This window comes from Henckelia pumila, chromosome 2 (assembly GCF_033568475.1).
Source record: "Henckelia pumila isolate YLH828 chromosome 2, ASM3356847v2, whole genome shotgun sequence".
Taxonomy (NCBI): Eukaryota; Viridiplantae; Streptophyta; class Magnoliopsida; order Lamiales; family Gesneriaceae; genus Henckelia; species Henckelia pumila.
This window is the reverse complement of record NC_133121.1, coordinates 579,400-595,011: the sequence shown is the minus strand read 5'-3', so window position 1 is coordinate 595,011 and position 15,612 is coordinate 579,400. Positions and strand designations below refer to the sequence as shown.

Below are 15,612 nucleotides of genomic sequence, written 5' to 3'. Positions count from 1 at the left end.
ATCAACATAATAAATATTATCAATAAATAATTACCAACTATACAATAAAAAAATGTACTAATAAATATTATCAATAAAATTTAAAAATAATTATTTGAAATATTATTAATTTAATTTAAGTTAATTTTACATGTGTATGTGTGAAAATTTTCATTAATGGCATATATATGAAAATTTTCTGTTTAAAATCTGATAGTTTATCGGATATTTCTAATTTTATAATTTGATTGGATTTTAATATTTTCGGTTTCAAAATTTTATTGCTTGTTAGTTTTTGGATCAAAATTTGAAATTTTATCGTATGTTTTAAATTTTTAATTTTTGTTTCAAATTTTAAAATATATATATTCACATGAATACATAATTGTGTATATATGAGTTTTATTATGTTGTCCACCTATCATGTCCACCAACCATGTCCACCAATTATGTGGCACTATTCTATTGGACCTACAATTTATCGCATCTTTATCACATCCAATATAATAGGGTCACATCATTGATGGACACGATAGATGGGCATGATAATAAAACTCTCTCTATATATATGCAGAGTTGTTAACTATATATAGTATGTTCCTCTAAAAAATTAACGCTAACATAAAAATAGTAAATAATGTTAAATGATAATGTACCAATATATTGTTTAAATAGAGCGATCAAATCATGACGCTTGAGTTGTTGTGCGGTTTAAAAGATTTGAGTTGTACCATTACCACCAGTTATAGCTTTTGGTAAAGCGACAAGTGTTCGGTCCTACATGTATGTCTGTGAAATTTTTGTATATATTATATATGATAATACATCAATTTTCGGATCAAATTTAAAATTTGATTGATGTTATCACATATTTTAATTTCAGTTAATTTTTTGTGCCCATATATATATATATATATATGTATATATATATATATATATATATATGTATACATATCTAATGTTATAACTATTCTTCTCATGTGTACCATTGCTCAAAACAACTCCGATATCTTTGAAATTTTCACGGTAAGATCTTCTCGAAAATGTGAATTCAACGATGTATCATATGATACAAATTTCAATCTCGTTGGACGGAATCATGAAAATAATCGAAAATTGTATCGTTATGAATGTTTGATATATTGAATATTCGTAAATCAATATTAAATATATATTAATTATAAATTTGATATAAATTTTTTAATATATTTAAAAAAATAATTTAAAATTTTAATTTATTAAAATATTAATGTTTTATGTATGGCACGAGTGAAATACTAGTAATCTATAACAAGAAACTATTTATAACACAATTAAGATCTCAAAAATTTCTTAAAAAATCATATAAAATTTTTAATTCAGTACTTATTATTAATTTAATCTAAATCGTCAATAATTTATTGTTCAGAATATTTTTTATTAATAATATAATATAAGCCATGTGAAAACGAAATATCTAATCCAATCCAATTGTTATAAATAGATCGAAACTGTAGAGGGGTATTGCAAATTTGCAATTAATTCCTGTATTTCTGAATCTCTTCATTCGATTAACGAAACCCTAATTTCCTGGTGCGAATCATATCATATCATATGAAGATGGCGGTGGATGCAGCAACGCAGCCGAGCAAGCTACGGTGGGGGGAACTGGAAGAGGACGACGATGGTGAGGATTTAGATTTTTTGCTACCACCGAAGCAAGTGATCGGTCCCGATGCGAATGGGATAAAGAAGCTGATTGAATATAAGTTCAATGGAGATGGAAACAGGGTCAAGATCACCACTACTACGCGGATCCGGAAGCTAGCCAACGCGCGCCTCAGCAAGCGCGCTGTCGAGCGTCGCTCGTGGCGCAAGTTTGGCGATGCCACTCGCGAGGATGTTGGCAGCCGCCTTACCATGGTCTCCACCGAAGAGATTGTCCTTGAACGACCGCGCGACGAGGGTATTGCAGACTGCCATTTGCTACGCATTTAAATATTTGTTTTTTTACTCGATGAATATTTCTTTCTTTGTTCATGATTCGAATTGGTTCTCTCAGAAATTGAGAGTGATGGTCTCTTGATTTATGAACTGATATTGTTTGTGGTTGTTGTTTTTGTTATCTGCAAAATGATCTGTTCGAATTTGATCCAAGTTTATCAAGATTTTGATGGATCAAGCAAACACTGCGAGTGTATTCAAACTGAGAAAGGATTTTGGTTTTGACGGAAAATTTAATGATGTTTGGAATCTAGCGATTTCGAGACTTTTAAATTGGGAATTACGAAGATAGAGTGAGACTATACTCTCTGCAAGGGTTCGAGCTCATAGGTGGTGGTCTCAGGATAGTCTTTTTAATATTTGAACACCAATGAATTTTGATGGACATTGTGTTTAAAATTTTGTTGATTTGGATGTTATATAATATCATTGGTTTTTTTTTAATGTATTTAGAGTATGGAATAGAATATTATGTATATATATAACTTCGATTAGGTGTGAGATTCATGTTTCACCGTGGCTCCAATGCTCCTGCTCTCCTTTGCATATGTTGTGGATTAACATGTATTATCAGTATTGTTTTCTTTTAGTTTCAGGCATGCTATGGTAGCAATTGTAGTCATTCTTGTTACTTGGTATGAGTCAAGGATGATCATTGTTGTCTTGTTTTTCTACTGCTTCTGTTTCCCTGCTAGTTGCTAATTCTGCCGCATACATTTGGTTATTTAATTTTTTTAAAAAAAACAAACAAAAAAATCTCTACCTCTATTCCTTTGTATCTATTTTCATTTCAGCATTCTGATTAATTGAGAAATGGGAATATAGGTACTAAACCAGAGGAGGTTAAGATAATAAACTCTGATCAGCAAGGAGTTCTAATGGTTTGTAGGTCCTGTGGTAAGAAGGGGGACCACTGGACTTCACGGTGCCCTTACAAGGATCTTACTCAGGAGAGTGAGAGCTTCATGGATAAACCACCACTCGAAACCATTTCTACTACGCCAGGTCCTGTGAAAAATGCGTATGTTCCTCCAACCATGAGAGGGAACAACACTGAGAGAACTGGTACTGACATGAGGCGCAGAAATGAAGAGAACTCTGTGAGGGTGACTAATCTCTCTGAAGACACCAGGGAGCCTGACTTACTCGAGTTATTCCGTCCATTTGGTGCGGTGAGCCGAGTTTATGTTGCTGTTGATCAGAGGACAGGAACCAGCAGAGGTTTCGGATTTGTCAACTTTGTGAGCAGAGAAGATGCTGAGAGAGCTATCAACAAGCTTAATGGGTATGGTTATGACAATCTCATCCTCCGAGTCGAATGGGCCGCTCCTAGGGCAAACTAGTTTATTTCTTTTTACCAGATCTCCTGACTGCACTTTTTTTTTTTTACAAAAAGGTTTCCCTCTTTATGTTTTTTTGTGCTCTTCGTAGATATTTGGATATGAAGAAATTAAAAAATTTAATGGATGGGTTGGTTAGAGGACTGAGCGTTAATTTGACCGAGTTCTTGTAGTTGAATATGGTCTTTCTCTTTTATTTGCCGTTGATCATCACAAATTATTTAATCCACCAAAGTTAATTTTTTTAGTAGTATAGTTCAATAATATGTCATATGTATATTGAAAATTGAAATGTGATGTGGTTTGGATGTATATACAAATCAAATCTTACATTTTCAAGCTCGAATTTTATAATTACAGAGACTCTAAGCTCGAAATGTATTATTTTGGATTATATTTTCAGAATCAGGGCTAAGCGCATTCGAACTTTTTTTGAAAATTTTAATTGTCACACAACTGATCCTTAGGTATAAATCAATGTTCTAAAAAGCGCTAGGCGGCAGACGAGCGATGACTTACCGTTTAGCCAACTAGGCGGAGCTTAGGCGGTTTTTTTTTAAAAGAAAACTAAATAATTAATATCTTGAGATACTTATGACTTATGTGTTCTACTTCTACTATAAAAAATAATTTTTATGTCTTATATTTTTCAATTTTTTTATGAAATTATTTTAGAATTTTAATAATATAGTAATATACTAATATAGTAAGTAGTCATATATATTAATAAATATCAAGTCTTCATACATGATATTTAAACATCTTCAAGATGTGACTGACGGGACAAAGGTAGTCGACATTCGTAATTGTGGGTTTGTGGTCTTTTCTTTTTTTTTTATTTAAGTTTGCTTTATACTTTAAAAAAAATTTAAATTTTTTTTATTTATTTATTAATGGGTAAACTGCCTAGGCATCAGACGCTTAGGCGGTGCCCAGGCCGCCTAGGCGGCCAGTTAATCGGGCGACGCCTCCAGCCACGCCGCCGCCTAGGCGAGAATTTTTAGAACATTGATATAAATCAATAAGCTAATATCAAAAAAGACTGTTGAAAATTAAGTTGATTTTCACAAGTTAAATACAAATCAAATAATGTTATTATTTCTTCCTTCCCAAAATAATAATAATAACTAGCAAACGTGGCACACGCGTTGCGTGTGTAATGAAATATTTTCAATTACGGTCACTTTCTTATTTTTATTTTTATCTTTTATCTTTTTTATTTTTATTTTTATTTTTATCAACACGTTATTGGAATAAAAAATCATACAAAAAAATAAAAAGTAGAAACTAAATGAAAAATATGACGAGGACGATTGAAGTTAGTGCCCAGTGGGGTAGTTAATTAATGTATTAAAAAAAACGTGAAAAATATGAAAGAGATAGTATGCAAGTGTTAAAGGTAATGACTAATTACTGATTTAAAAATCAATTATAAATTATAAAATAAAAAAAATTATTGACTATTTTTATAAAGAAATAATCAAGAGTATATTTGAAAACTCATTAAAAGTATCAAAACAGTTCTCTATGGGATTTATCTATAATAATAACTAGTACACGGGTTAGTCTATGCTACACCGGGAGTGTTTCTCCCTCTATTTCAATACCATTAGATCACGTGGGACTCATATATTTTTATGAAAATTAACATATGTCTTGATGATCCAATGATTGATATTTGACCACATCATGGGGGGAGAAGTACTTCAGGTGTAGCATAGAATAATCCATAGTACACTATAAGCACATGCATTGTATGTGCACATAATATAATTTTATAAAAATAATAATTAAAAATTAATATAGTGAGGACAAGATGTGAGAATTTTTTAATCCTAAATTACATTTTAATCATTGAATATATTTGAAAGAATTATAAGGATAAATTTGGAAATCTATTAAAATGATCAAAGTTAGTTACTCTAATGGGTTTATCAATTATAATATAGTAAAAAAGAATTATAAAAATAAATTTGGAAATCTATTAAAATGACCAAAGTTAGTTACTCTAATGGGTTTATCAATTATAATATAGTAAAGATCAAAACAGTTCTCTATGGGATTTATCTATAATAATAACTAGTACACGGGTTAGTCTATGCTACACCGGGAGTGTTTCTTCCTCTATTTCAATACCATTAGATCACGTGGGACTCATATATTTTTATGAAAATTAACATATGTCTTGATGATCCAATGATTGATATTTGACCACATCATGGGGGGAGAAGTACTTCAGGTGTAGCATAGAATAATCCCTAGTACACTATAAGCACATGCATTGTATGTGCACATAATATAATTTTATAAAAATAATAATTAAAAATTAATATAGTGAGGATAAGATATGAGAATTTTTTAATCCTAAATTACATTTTTACATTTTAATCATTGAATATATTTGAAAGAATTATAAGGATAAATTTGGAAATCTATTAAAATGATCAAAGTTAGTTACTCTAATGGGTTTATCAATTATAATATAGTAAAAAAGAATTATAAGGATAAATTTGAAAATCTATTAAAATGACCAAAGTTAGTTACTCTAATGGATTTATCAATTAGAATATAGTAAAGATAATAATAATAATAATAATAATAATGGGCCTAGAAACATGGATCGGGCCTGGTGACCACGCACTTTTTAAGGAAACCGCAACTATTTTTATCACAGTAGTTTTTGTAATTCGTAGTTGAACTTCCCCAAAATTCCTCTCTCTTTACAATCTACTTCCTTTATATTATTTATTTATTTACAGTTGTTTTTGCAATTCGTAGTTGAACGAAGCAAGTGTACATGGTGTCGCAGTAATCATTCACAGAAATTTCAAGATTGTTTTTTTATTGAAGGCTTTGCATTCTATCAGGCATGTCTTTTTTCGTCTTATTTTCACTTTTCTCCTTTTGTTTTGCATTTCTTTGGTCTTTTTTTAGATCCATTGTGTGATATTTGATTATGGGTTCTGTTCTTTGTGTTCTCTGATGAGCAACACGTTTCTTTTTCTTGTTTTTGTTTTTTGTTTTCATGGCTTTAGTTGGATTTGTGTGTTCGGTGTGGAATAAGAGCTTATTTTATGGATATTTTTCACGGATTTGGATGGAATTTATGGGTTACTAATGCTTGTACAATTTTCTGTCGTTGATGATTTTATGTCGTTGATGCGATTTTATTTTGCTTCTCAGCACGACATCATGAAATTGGGAAAGAGTTTGGTCTTCAATGTTAATTAATGTAGCTTAAGCATTTTTTAGATTTCGGGTCGATCAATGGATTTCGTTTCACGGGTTCAGTGTTGCTTTTTTATTTGTCAAGTTACATTTTTTTGGGTCTTCGCAGAGTCTTCAAAGTCATGGTTATCAATCATTCGAACGTGCTAAAAGCCCATTAAGAATGTTCCCGGTCTTTTTAGTTTCTTGATTATTTTCAGCGTTTTCATGTTGCTAGTTAAGTAGCAGTTTAGAGTTAGTTTATGCTTTAGTTGAATGAAGAGGTCTAAGAAGTTATTCTAGTGAAAGAGATCGAGCTCGTGCTATGTTTAAGTATTTTATTGTTTATGTTTCATGTGGATTTACAGTATTTTTCAGCATTGCTATTCTTCATGAACTGATTTCCGTAATGTGGTTTTTGGTTTGTAAGTCGAGTTATTTGCATTCTTTGCTCTAGGGAAAAATGAATGTCTTTTCTGACAGTCTTGATGCTGCTTGAAGAGATACAGATATGTTTGAAAGCATGGGATTTGCTAATGACTTGTATTTCTAGATTTTAACACATTGCAGAATGGGAATAAGGAAGCTCTAGGGTTCCCTTATTTTTAGCTTAGCTCCTAATTCCTAGTTCCTACCCAACCCTCGTTAGGAAATGAAGCAATAAACCATGAATGAGGAATTTGATACGGTTCTCTGATGCATAATATTTATATTCCAGATGTTTGTGTTATGACCCATTGTTGACTTGCCCTTTACTGCTAAAAAAATTGCAGTTTAATTTCAAGGATATTCATAAGTATTTTGTGCTAACCATGCATACCTTGCTTTCTATTCTGCTCTGCTGAACTCTTGATATTCAAATTTTGTTTTATTCAATTTATGGGTTCCATCACTTGCCACCTCAAATGCACAGTTGATGGAGCTCAGGTCCTGAAATTGTTATGCTTAGGTTATGTATTAACATGTGAAGGGTTGGGTTTCAATTGAGAATTGGCTCTTCGTACTGTGATAACTGACACGATCAACATAATTATACCAGTCCAAAGCACTTGCATTGCTGTAGTTCATAGTGACTTATTCACTTATATAATTTGTAGAACAGTTTATTATCAGCTCTATAGGACTAGGACACGTAAATATGATATATTGATTTTGGCTCAACAGGTTGATTTTCTCATATTCTATCTCATTTATCCATTGGGATATGGTATTACTCATTACGATCATATGGTTGTACCCATAATTTATGATCTTGTCAAAAGATCGATCATTTTTTAAAATTTATTTTTAGTTTTTTTTCTCCAGTGCATGCTAATAAATTTTATTTCACTATAGATCCATGTTTTCGGATTCTGATGAAAGGTGAAACTGAAATTTCAGTTGTTGCTGGAAGTTTAACTGCCCTGAGTTGGATAGTTAGATTTTTCTAATTTAGTGCTTCTTTATTATTTTAAAGTTTTTACAACTAATTCGGTATAATATATTTAAAAAATGAGAGCATTCCTAGATTCAGACATACAGTATAGGATTGGACATCAATTTTAAGTATACGGGGCTTGATGCTCTGTTTTATCATTTATGTATCATGTGCAGTATATATTTGTCTGACATTTTATCCCCATTTTTTTGGAATTCCTTATATTTGAACATGGCATTTCTGAGTCATATTTCATCTATCTTGAAGTTTGCTCCATAAATCGGATGCCCTGAGAAAGCAATATATTTTCTAGTGCAAAAGGTTCTCATTTGAGTTGTAAAGTTGCAGCATGCTAGATTAGTTTGCGATATGCTATTATGAAGAAATATCACATTAAGATTAAATGTTTTGAACACTTATGTGAAAGCAGAAAATCACGCTTGTGATATGTTCATTGTGCTGCCCTCTGCAGGTAAAGCCATTTTATTTACTTACCAATTTAATTCTGGCCCTGTTGGATGAGAACAGCTGCAATGTGCTTCTCTCTGTTGCAACTGCCCCGTTGCAAAATTCAAACTTTAGCTAATTCTTGGTGGGGAGGCTTCTTTAAATTAAGTAGGACTGTCAGCAGCACTAGAGTTCTTTGCACAGATAAATATGAGCTCGAAAGAGGGCAGAGATGGACCAGACGTACCATAAGTACAGACACAAGTGGCAGCAAAGAGAAGTTAACACGCAAAACGAGTATAAGAAATGAGATAATTTCCGAAAGTAAAAGCATTAAATTGAATACTTGTAAACTAGAAAATATTAAATCAGAAACAGATCAGTACTACAATGACTTGGCTAAGAACGTGACTATTATCTGTTTCGACATTGAAACGACTGGGTTGAGTAGAGAGTATGATCGGATAATTGAGATAGCATTTCAAGATCTCCGAGGGGGCGAAAACAGCACTTTTCAGACTCTTGTTAATCCAGAGCGTGAAGTGACAAATGCACGTTTTCATGGTATTTCTACCCACATGGTGAAGAGATCAAATGTACCCAGGTACTTCACCAAACGTTCATTTCTAGATTATTGCATAAAACATTTATGTTTTCTTATGCTTATGGTCAAGAAATTGACTAGTGAGCATGTATTTTTATTTTTTATGCTGCTGAATGATTTTTGGCAGTCTCTTGTCTTGGGATGGATAATATACTTGCCAGCTATTTTCTTTTTGTTTTTTGTTTTTATCTGCATTAAACCTGATCTGAAATTTCTCCTTATGATTCAGTCTATCACTTTTGTTCAAACTCATTTTCTGAAAACCACAGGTAATGTTGAATTTCATTTTCGCTATTCTCGGCAGAATGTTCTCTAAAAATGTGTTTAGTTTATGTTTGGTTCTGTCTTCTAAACAAGGCATCTTTTACTCTGATGTATGGGGAGAATATTATATAGCGAGTGGTTCTTGTGTGATGAAAAATTGAATAAAATTTAATGATTATGTTTGGATTGAAATTGAATCAAAATATATTCTGGGAGAGAGAACGAAAATGGGACAAAGATATCATTTCATCAGAGGAAAACGATATCCAGAAAATTGTATCCAAACCATGCTTCTGGCATAGGAACGCTGAAAAGGTAAAGCTTTTGTCTGATGAAAGTACGGCTTGGATTTTTAGGATGAAGGACCTTATTCCTATCATACTCCAGTATGTTGAAAGCCGCCAAATTCCTGGTGGAGTTGTTTTGTTCATAGCTCATAATGGCCGCACTTTTGACGTCCCTTTTCTGAAAAATGAGTTTAGTAGATCTTCACACGAGATTCCTAAAGATTGGTTGTTCGCGGACACTCTTCCACTGGCTCGTGCATTGATGAAGTCCAAAGGTTTTCTTTTTCCTCTTCTTTTTCCACTTGCCTCTATTGGTGCATAATATTAATAGACAACCATATTAAATGTCAAAGTTTGTCATTTTGCTGCCAGAATCTAAGGTTCCTTCAAAGATATCATTGCAAGCATTGAGGGAACACTATAACATTCCATTGGTTGGATCTGCTCATAGAGCTCTATCGGATGTGCATTCGTTAGCATTAGTTCTACAAAGGTTGACTTATGAACTTAAAGTGCCGATATCCGACCTGATCCGGGGCTCATTTCAGTAGGAGACTGAAGGCCCCATTGTCGGGGCTGTTGGTGGAGCTATATTTTTGAGTTGGAACACTAGGAAGACCAACCAAACACCACCAGATATACCCAATCGCGTATTATCAAGAACCGCCTATATTTTGTAGTAGATTCTTTCAAATAATCGTACTTGCTAAAATTAGATTTGTCTGTTGTAAAGTTAGCCTTCTTGAAATGAATGTAAGAACAGGTTCCATCTTCAGGAAGTAACAGCCAACATTTTCCTGCTGTATCCAAAGTAACACTACTAATTTTTTCAATAAAATGATGTTTTATATGCATGAAACCTCAGATTTTGTGATGAGGGATAAATTTACGGTAATCTATGGTGTGACATCTTTGCATCCATTTCCAACAAGCGGTTGATGCGGGTAACCCAGATTAGCTTTTTGCACAGAAGTTGATTTTTAATGCTCGCTTAAGTAATTGTACTTTAAAGCGCTGTAAAGGGGCTTCATGAAATAAAATTAGTATAAATATATTGCATAGAGTGGAAATTACAATTACATTTTCTTGTCCTGTGAGGTTGAGGATTAATCAAGTTGTGTCTTCTCCTCTACTTTACTGCATTTGTAAATATGAGTTTTCGAATTTATATTCATCTTCGTCAATTTTCTAACAGTCGATTTCATAACGCATTTAGAAATGTCTACACGAATAATAAAAATTCCTCCAATACTAAAAAATCGAGAGATATGATCCATTCGTATATAAATATAACAAACAATTTTAATTTTAAAAGTGAAAAAGGAATATTGATAAAATAGCATGGAAACCGGTTGCCTCTTCCATGTATCAACAACAAATGGTACCAGCAGGTCTTCACTTCCTATACTCGCTATCTCTATTGTGAACATTAAAGGAAAAAACTCCAGTTCTCTATCTGAAAGTAGCAATTTTCAGTTCCAATTTCTGTTCTAAATAAGTTTTTCTTCTTGTTCCATTTATCCAAATGAATGACTTGAATCTGTAAAAGAAATTCAAAAATGATTTAGTTAACATACATCAGCCGTCCAGAAACGCAGATCACGCTTCGGAACATGTTTGTAGAACACTTGAGCCGGGATAAACTCTGTTATCTGCAAAGAATATGAACTTGGGACACCCCATTTCTGATAACCAGTCGATAATAGATGAGCATGATAACGGATGAGGGTTGTGTGTGCGCCTTCAGTATACTGCTTTGGTCTTGAGAACATGTGCGGCTAAAATGGCGAGCGCAGAGTTCCTTGCAATGTCCTTGAAGGTACTGGAGCCTGCATCCAAGAAGTTTCGAAGTAATTAATTAAAAACAAAAGACGTGAACGATAGGAAACGAGACCAGTGGAAATCCACCATATAGGACATTAAAATTATTACTGATGCAAACGTTCTTTTTTCGAAAGGAGAGACGGACCTCTATAAATTGAAAGGGTGATATGCTAGCTTCAGATCCAGAGTTCGAAGTATTACTGCAAGGATAAAGTTGCTGATGACTCGTATCCAGACCGATTCTTTCATTGATACCAACAAATTCACCGTGTGTCAATCCATCAAAAGTCTGATTTGTGGATGTAGAAGCTTGATTATGAATCACATGTCCCCTCAAACTGCTAAATCTTGGCGACATGACTTCCCTACGATACAACAAAGGCATGGAATTGTCCAGTAACCTTCCCTGGCGATGGGTGTTATGTGGTGCTATTCTTGATTGAGTAACCACGTGTTGAGGTGCTAATACCCCATCACTGGTAATTTGAGAACCAAAAAGACTAATCGCAGTCACCGGGGTAACAGCATCATTTCCGTCTAACTGTCTACTCCTGTTATTAAGAAATTGATGGATCTGTCTCTGAATTCTACGTCTTTGAAACAAGGTAAATGCACCTGATCCAGAACCAGGTGATATAGCCTGAGTATCTCCAATAGAATGTCTTGGGGATGGAGAAGGTATGGCCACGTGAGTCTGAGGAGTTTCAGGCACGTATAATTCATTGAGATCAAAAGTTTCACGAACAGTTGCAACAGGTGATGAGATAACAGGCAAATTGTTAAATGCTCCAATATCAGGAGTAGGATTCAAAAGTGGAGCATTCAAGGAAGCAAAAGCTGTTGGCCTACAGCCATCGCAGTACCAATTTCCTTCAGGTACTTCACGTCCTAGACCAACACAATAAGAATGTGCAGGCGAATCACAGATGTCGCAAAGAAGCATGAAAGCATCGTCCCCACCTTGCAGGCATTCAGTACAAAGAACATTCTCATATGGATCAAGGTAGCCCCGAAGCTCTTCCTCCGATGGTTGATACACCTGTAAAGTGTCATCAATGATGGGACAAATAAGTATATATCTTCGCAGCTAAACAATTAACATATCCTTAACTTAAAAAGATGGTTTCGTTCCAATACCTGATCCCGTTCAGGAACTTGAATAACTGAATCCCTTAAATCATGCCCACCATCATCTCGGGTCGTTCTACAAACAGTTGCAAACCTTTGCTTACAGAGGGGGCATCGTGATTCTACCTTTGACCACTCCATGATGCAAGTAAAACAAAAGTAATGACTGCAACAATTTAATATTCCCCGGACAGTTCTCTTCCCCTCTTCTGATAGACAAATTCCACAAACCTGCTTTCCTACTGCGACATTCATATCTACCACCTTCTCCTTGCCCTTCCTTCCAGGGCATTTTCTTTGCGGATGCAAAAATTCTTCTTCTTTAATCATCTTCGAAGCATTTGAACATCTCAAACTAGTGACCACGCTTCCACAGAATTTACTAGCCTCTCTAATTTGTTCTCTCTCTTCTTCGGAGACCGTGTATTCACAATCAAGTGACCCAGAACTCGCGAAATCTGAATCAAAATCCAGACTCGGTTTTCTTCTCCTTCCTCGAACTGGTTTATGGAGCTTTTTCTTATTCAATGACGCAGGATTCTTAACCGCAGACCCACCGTGATCAGATCTACTTCTTTTCCTCGAACTTTTTTCTATCATAGGTTCCTTCCTTTTAGTCTTCTTTGAGACCTCAGTGTTCCTCTTTCCCCTTTTCCCTCGTGCAACCTGAGTCTCCTGCAACCTGAGCCTGCCAACCTTTTTCTTTTTTGTGACAGGTAACTCTTCCTCTTCAAAGGCATCCACCTCATCTGGTGTAAATTCCTCATCATCGTCTTCGTACGAATCATCATAATCACCTTCTACCTCTTCTTCTCGATATGAAATTTTAGTTCTCTTTCTAGGCTTCTCCTTATAACCGCCATTCTTTTTTTCAAAACTTTTTCTTGGCATTTTGACATCAAAATCATTTGGTTCCTGTTGATACAAATCTTCGACATCATCATCATCTTCCTCTTCTTGACGTGACAGCTTATGTTTTCTTTTCGGTTTAGAGACAAAAAATTTGTCATCGTCATCATCATCACAATCCTCTTCTTCACTATAAACTACATTTTTCTTTCTTCCCTTTGCAAACCCATTCTTCCTTTTCCCTTGAAAACACTTTCCACCTCCAGGCTTCCCGACCTTCTTTTTTTTTGTAACTGACTCCTCCTCGTCCTCCTCTTCCTCCGCCACAAATTCTCCTAAATTTTCATCTGATTCATCCTCAGCGAGAGAACAATCTTCATCCTCTGACTCATAAAAATCCTCATCTTCACCCACCGTGTAATCTTCATCAGACTCATCCGAACCATTTCTACTCAATGGAATGTTGTTCCTGGCCTCCCGCTTCAATCCAAATTTTCCGCCCCTAGCCATCTTGCTATGCACCAACAAAATCGGAAGAATCGATTAAATATCGTATATATGACAACCTGTAGATTGAGATAAAATCAAAAACCATTATGACAACCCAAAATAGGTTCGGAATCAACTTATTATTTCATTCTCTCGTAAGTTTCCAGCCACAGAGCTATCCAGATTTATAAAACTTGCCCAATTTCTCTTTAAGCCCTAAATGAATTACTAAAAAAAAAAGATTTTTTCCACTGATTTCTGTATCAAGGAAACCCCTACCCCCACCCAAAATATATATATATAAGTAAACAAACAAATTAAGCACACCAATAACTGAAGAACAGTAAATCTATAATAAAGGATCAAAATTCGTAATCTACACTTACTAACCTCAACCGGGAAATCATCCGATCGAGATTCTCAATAAAACACAAAAAAAGAGATAAGAAAAGAAAGAAACTTGAGCATCCCAATTAAGCAAAAAAATGCTCCCAAAAACGTTAATCTCCAAGCTCCCTATTCCTAATGAATAACCAAAATCAATCAGATTTCCCCCAAAAAACAATAAATCCCCAAACGAACCCTAGATCGAAATAGACCAATTTCGTCCTCTGGTCACAACTATATTCCAATCAAAACAATATGAACATTCAAGCATCCAAGAAATCATCGAAACAACAATTCAGCGTAGCAGAAACACAAATTCGAATCCGGAATTCAAAAAATCAATTTCAATTCCAGGGACAGAAAAAATACCGTAGAGCCCAAATAATCAAGCTGCGATATTATCCACAGAATAGAACGGTGGGAATTTCGATTAATCGCAAACAAGAAAAGGAAAAAAAAAAATCGGGGAAAATTTACAATTCTAGAGAGAGAAAGAGAAATGGTTGAGGAATTTGCATAGATGCATCATCTCTCTTCTCGATATATATTTATTAATATTAATTTATTAATTCTCACTGTACAAATAAATAATAATTAAATTATTGCATACAAATAATTGATTAATAATTGTAGGTATCCCATATATAACATAACGTATTCAAATAGCCCTATTTCTTTTACCTTTTTCTCTTCTTTTTTTTCTTTCTATTTTAAATTAAATAAATAATTATATTTATGTACATACAACTGTATATATTTGCTTTTCTTGAACATTTCCAGACATGCATGCCTTTGATTAATTTATCTTAATACCACATGTTTAAAAATATAAATAAATGGAATTTACTCTCATTAATTTTAGAGATTTTCCTCCTATTAAAAAGGGATATCATTATTATTATTATAATAATGCACCTGATGATATATTAACATAACATATATATAGATATCTCTATGTGCAGTATTTTCATGTCTACATAATTTTAATTTTATCAATTAGAAATGAGTAATGGGAGTTACGCAATACGACCTCTTTCATGTATGTATTTATATTGTTTGTGTAATTAACACTACTGAAATTAAAGTTGACTATTTTATTTATAGATCTGTACTATCTTTATTATCTTTACTATTTTATTAAGTGTGGGTACTCTTAACTAACCACTTTTGGTGTCATGGTGAATTTTTTTCATTTTTTTCCTTTTATACCCATACATTCTCTCTCCAACTGACTCATCCCACATTTATCTTTCAGCATTATTTATTCTTTTTATCATCACTATTTTTATCAATTTAAAAGTGAATTTCATTCGTAACTAATTTTTTTTAGATTTGAAAAAAAAATATAAAAAAATACTTTTAAATTAACAAATTATTCAATATACAATACATTATATTTGTATATAA

The 15,612-nt window shown here is 33.5% G+C and overlaps 3 protein-coding genes across 5 annotated transcripts; 2 read left to right on the top strand and 1 right to left on the bottom strand.

The window, feature by feature from the left end:
• Positions 1-1,471: 1,471 nt before the first annotated feature.
• LOC140883489 (uncharacterized) lies at positions 1,472-3,498 on the top strand. The gene is made up of 2 exons (XM_073289980.1): positions 1,472-1,924; positions 2,788-3,498. The coding sequence occupies exons 1-2, from the start codon at positions 1,573-1,575 to the stop codon at positions 3,303-3,305; spliced, it is 870 nt and encodes a 289-aa protein (XP_073146081.1). The 5' UTR covers positions 1,472-1,572; the 3' UTR covers positions 3,306-3,498.
• A 2,441-nt stretch (positions 3,499-5,939) lies between these two features.
• Positions 5,940-10,372, top strand: LOC140882047 (exonuclease DPD1, chloroplastic/mitochondrial). Of its 2 annotated transcripts, none has more exons than XM_073287787.1 (4): positions 5,940-6,169; positions 8,399-8,977; positions 9,724-9,803; positions 9,901-10,372. In XM_073287787.1, exons 2-4 carry the CDS (start codon positions 8,445-8,447, stop codon positions 10,077-10,079), a joined length of 792 nt encoding a protein of 263 aa, XP_073143888.1. In that variant the 5' UTR covers positions 5,940-6,169; positions 8,399-8,444; the 3' UTR covers positions 10,080-10,372. The 2 variants fall into 2 exon arrangements, with proteins under 2 accessions (XP_073143888.1, XP_073143886.1); XM_073287785.1 differs by having other exon boundaries at positions 5,945-6,169; positions 9,598-9,803.
• A 382-nt stretch (positions 10,373-10,754) lies between these two features.
• On the bottom strand, positions 10,755-14,728 carry LOC140877113 (uncharacterized). 2 transcript variants are annotated; one of them, XM_073280639.1, is made up of 4 exons: positions 14,575-14,728; positions 12,490-13,895; positions 11,498-12,391; positions 10,755-11,357 (listed from the first exon to the last, which is right to left on the bottom strand). In XM_073280639.1, exons 2-4 carry the CDS (start codon positions 13,837-13,839, stop codon positions 11,307-11,309), a joined length of 2,295 nt encoding a protein of 764 aa, XP_073136740.1. In that variant the 5' UTR covers positions 13,840-13,895; positions 14,575-14,728; the 3' UTR covers positions 10,755-11,306. The 2 variants fall into 2 exon arrangements, with proteins under 2 accessions (XP_073136740.1, XP_073136741.1); XM_073280640.1 differs by having other exon boundaries at positions 12,490-13,843.
• Positions 14,729-15,612: the final 884 nt, after the last annotated feature.

Excerpts from the sequence above, each read along its gene's own strand:
- LOC140877113 (XM_073280639.1), bottom strand. The coding sequence starts at position 13,839 with ATGGCTAGGGGCGGAAAATTTGGATTGAAGCGGGAGGCCAGGAACAAC. Across the intron at positions 12,392-12,489 it reads AAGTTCCTGAACGGGATCAG|GTGTATCAACCATCGGAGGA; the intron begins GTATTGGAACGA and ends GACACTTTACAG. Across the intron at positions 11,358-11,497 it reads CACCCTTTCAATTTATAGAG|GCTCCAGTACCTTCAAGGAC; the intron begins GTCCGTCTCTCC and ends TCTTGGATGCAG.
- LOC140883489 (XM_073289980.1), top strand. The coding sequence starts at position 1,573 with ATGAAGATGGCGGTGGATGCAGCAACGCAGCCGAGCAAGCTACGGTGG. Across the intron at positions 1,925-2,787 it reads TGAACGACCGCGCGACGAGG|GTACTAAACCAGAGGAGGTT; the intron begins GTATTGCAGACT and ends ATGGGAATATAG.
- LOC140882047 (XM_073287785.1), top strand. The coding sequence starts at position 8,445 with ATGAGAACAGCTGCAATGTGCTTCTCTCTGTTGCAACTGCCCCGTTGC. Across the intron at positions 8,978-9,597 it reads AAGAGATCAAATGTACCCAG|GATGAAGGACCTTATTCCTA; the intron begins GTACTTCACCAA and ends TTGGATTTTTAG. Across the intron at positions 9,804-9,900 it reads TGCATTGATGAAGTCCAAAG|AATCTAAGGTTCCTTCAAAG; the intron begins GTTTTCTTTTTC and ends TTTTGCTGCCAG.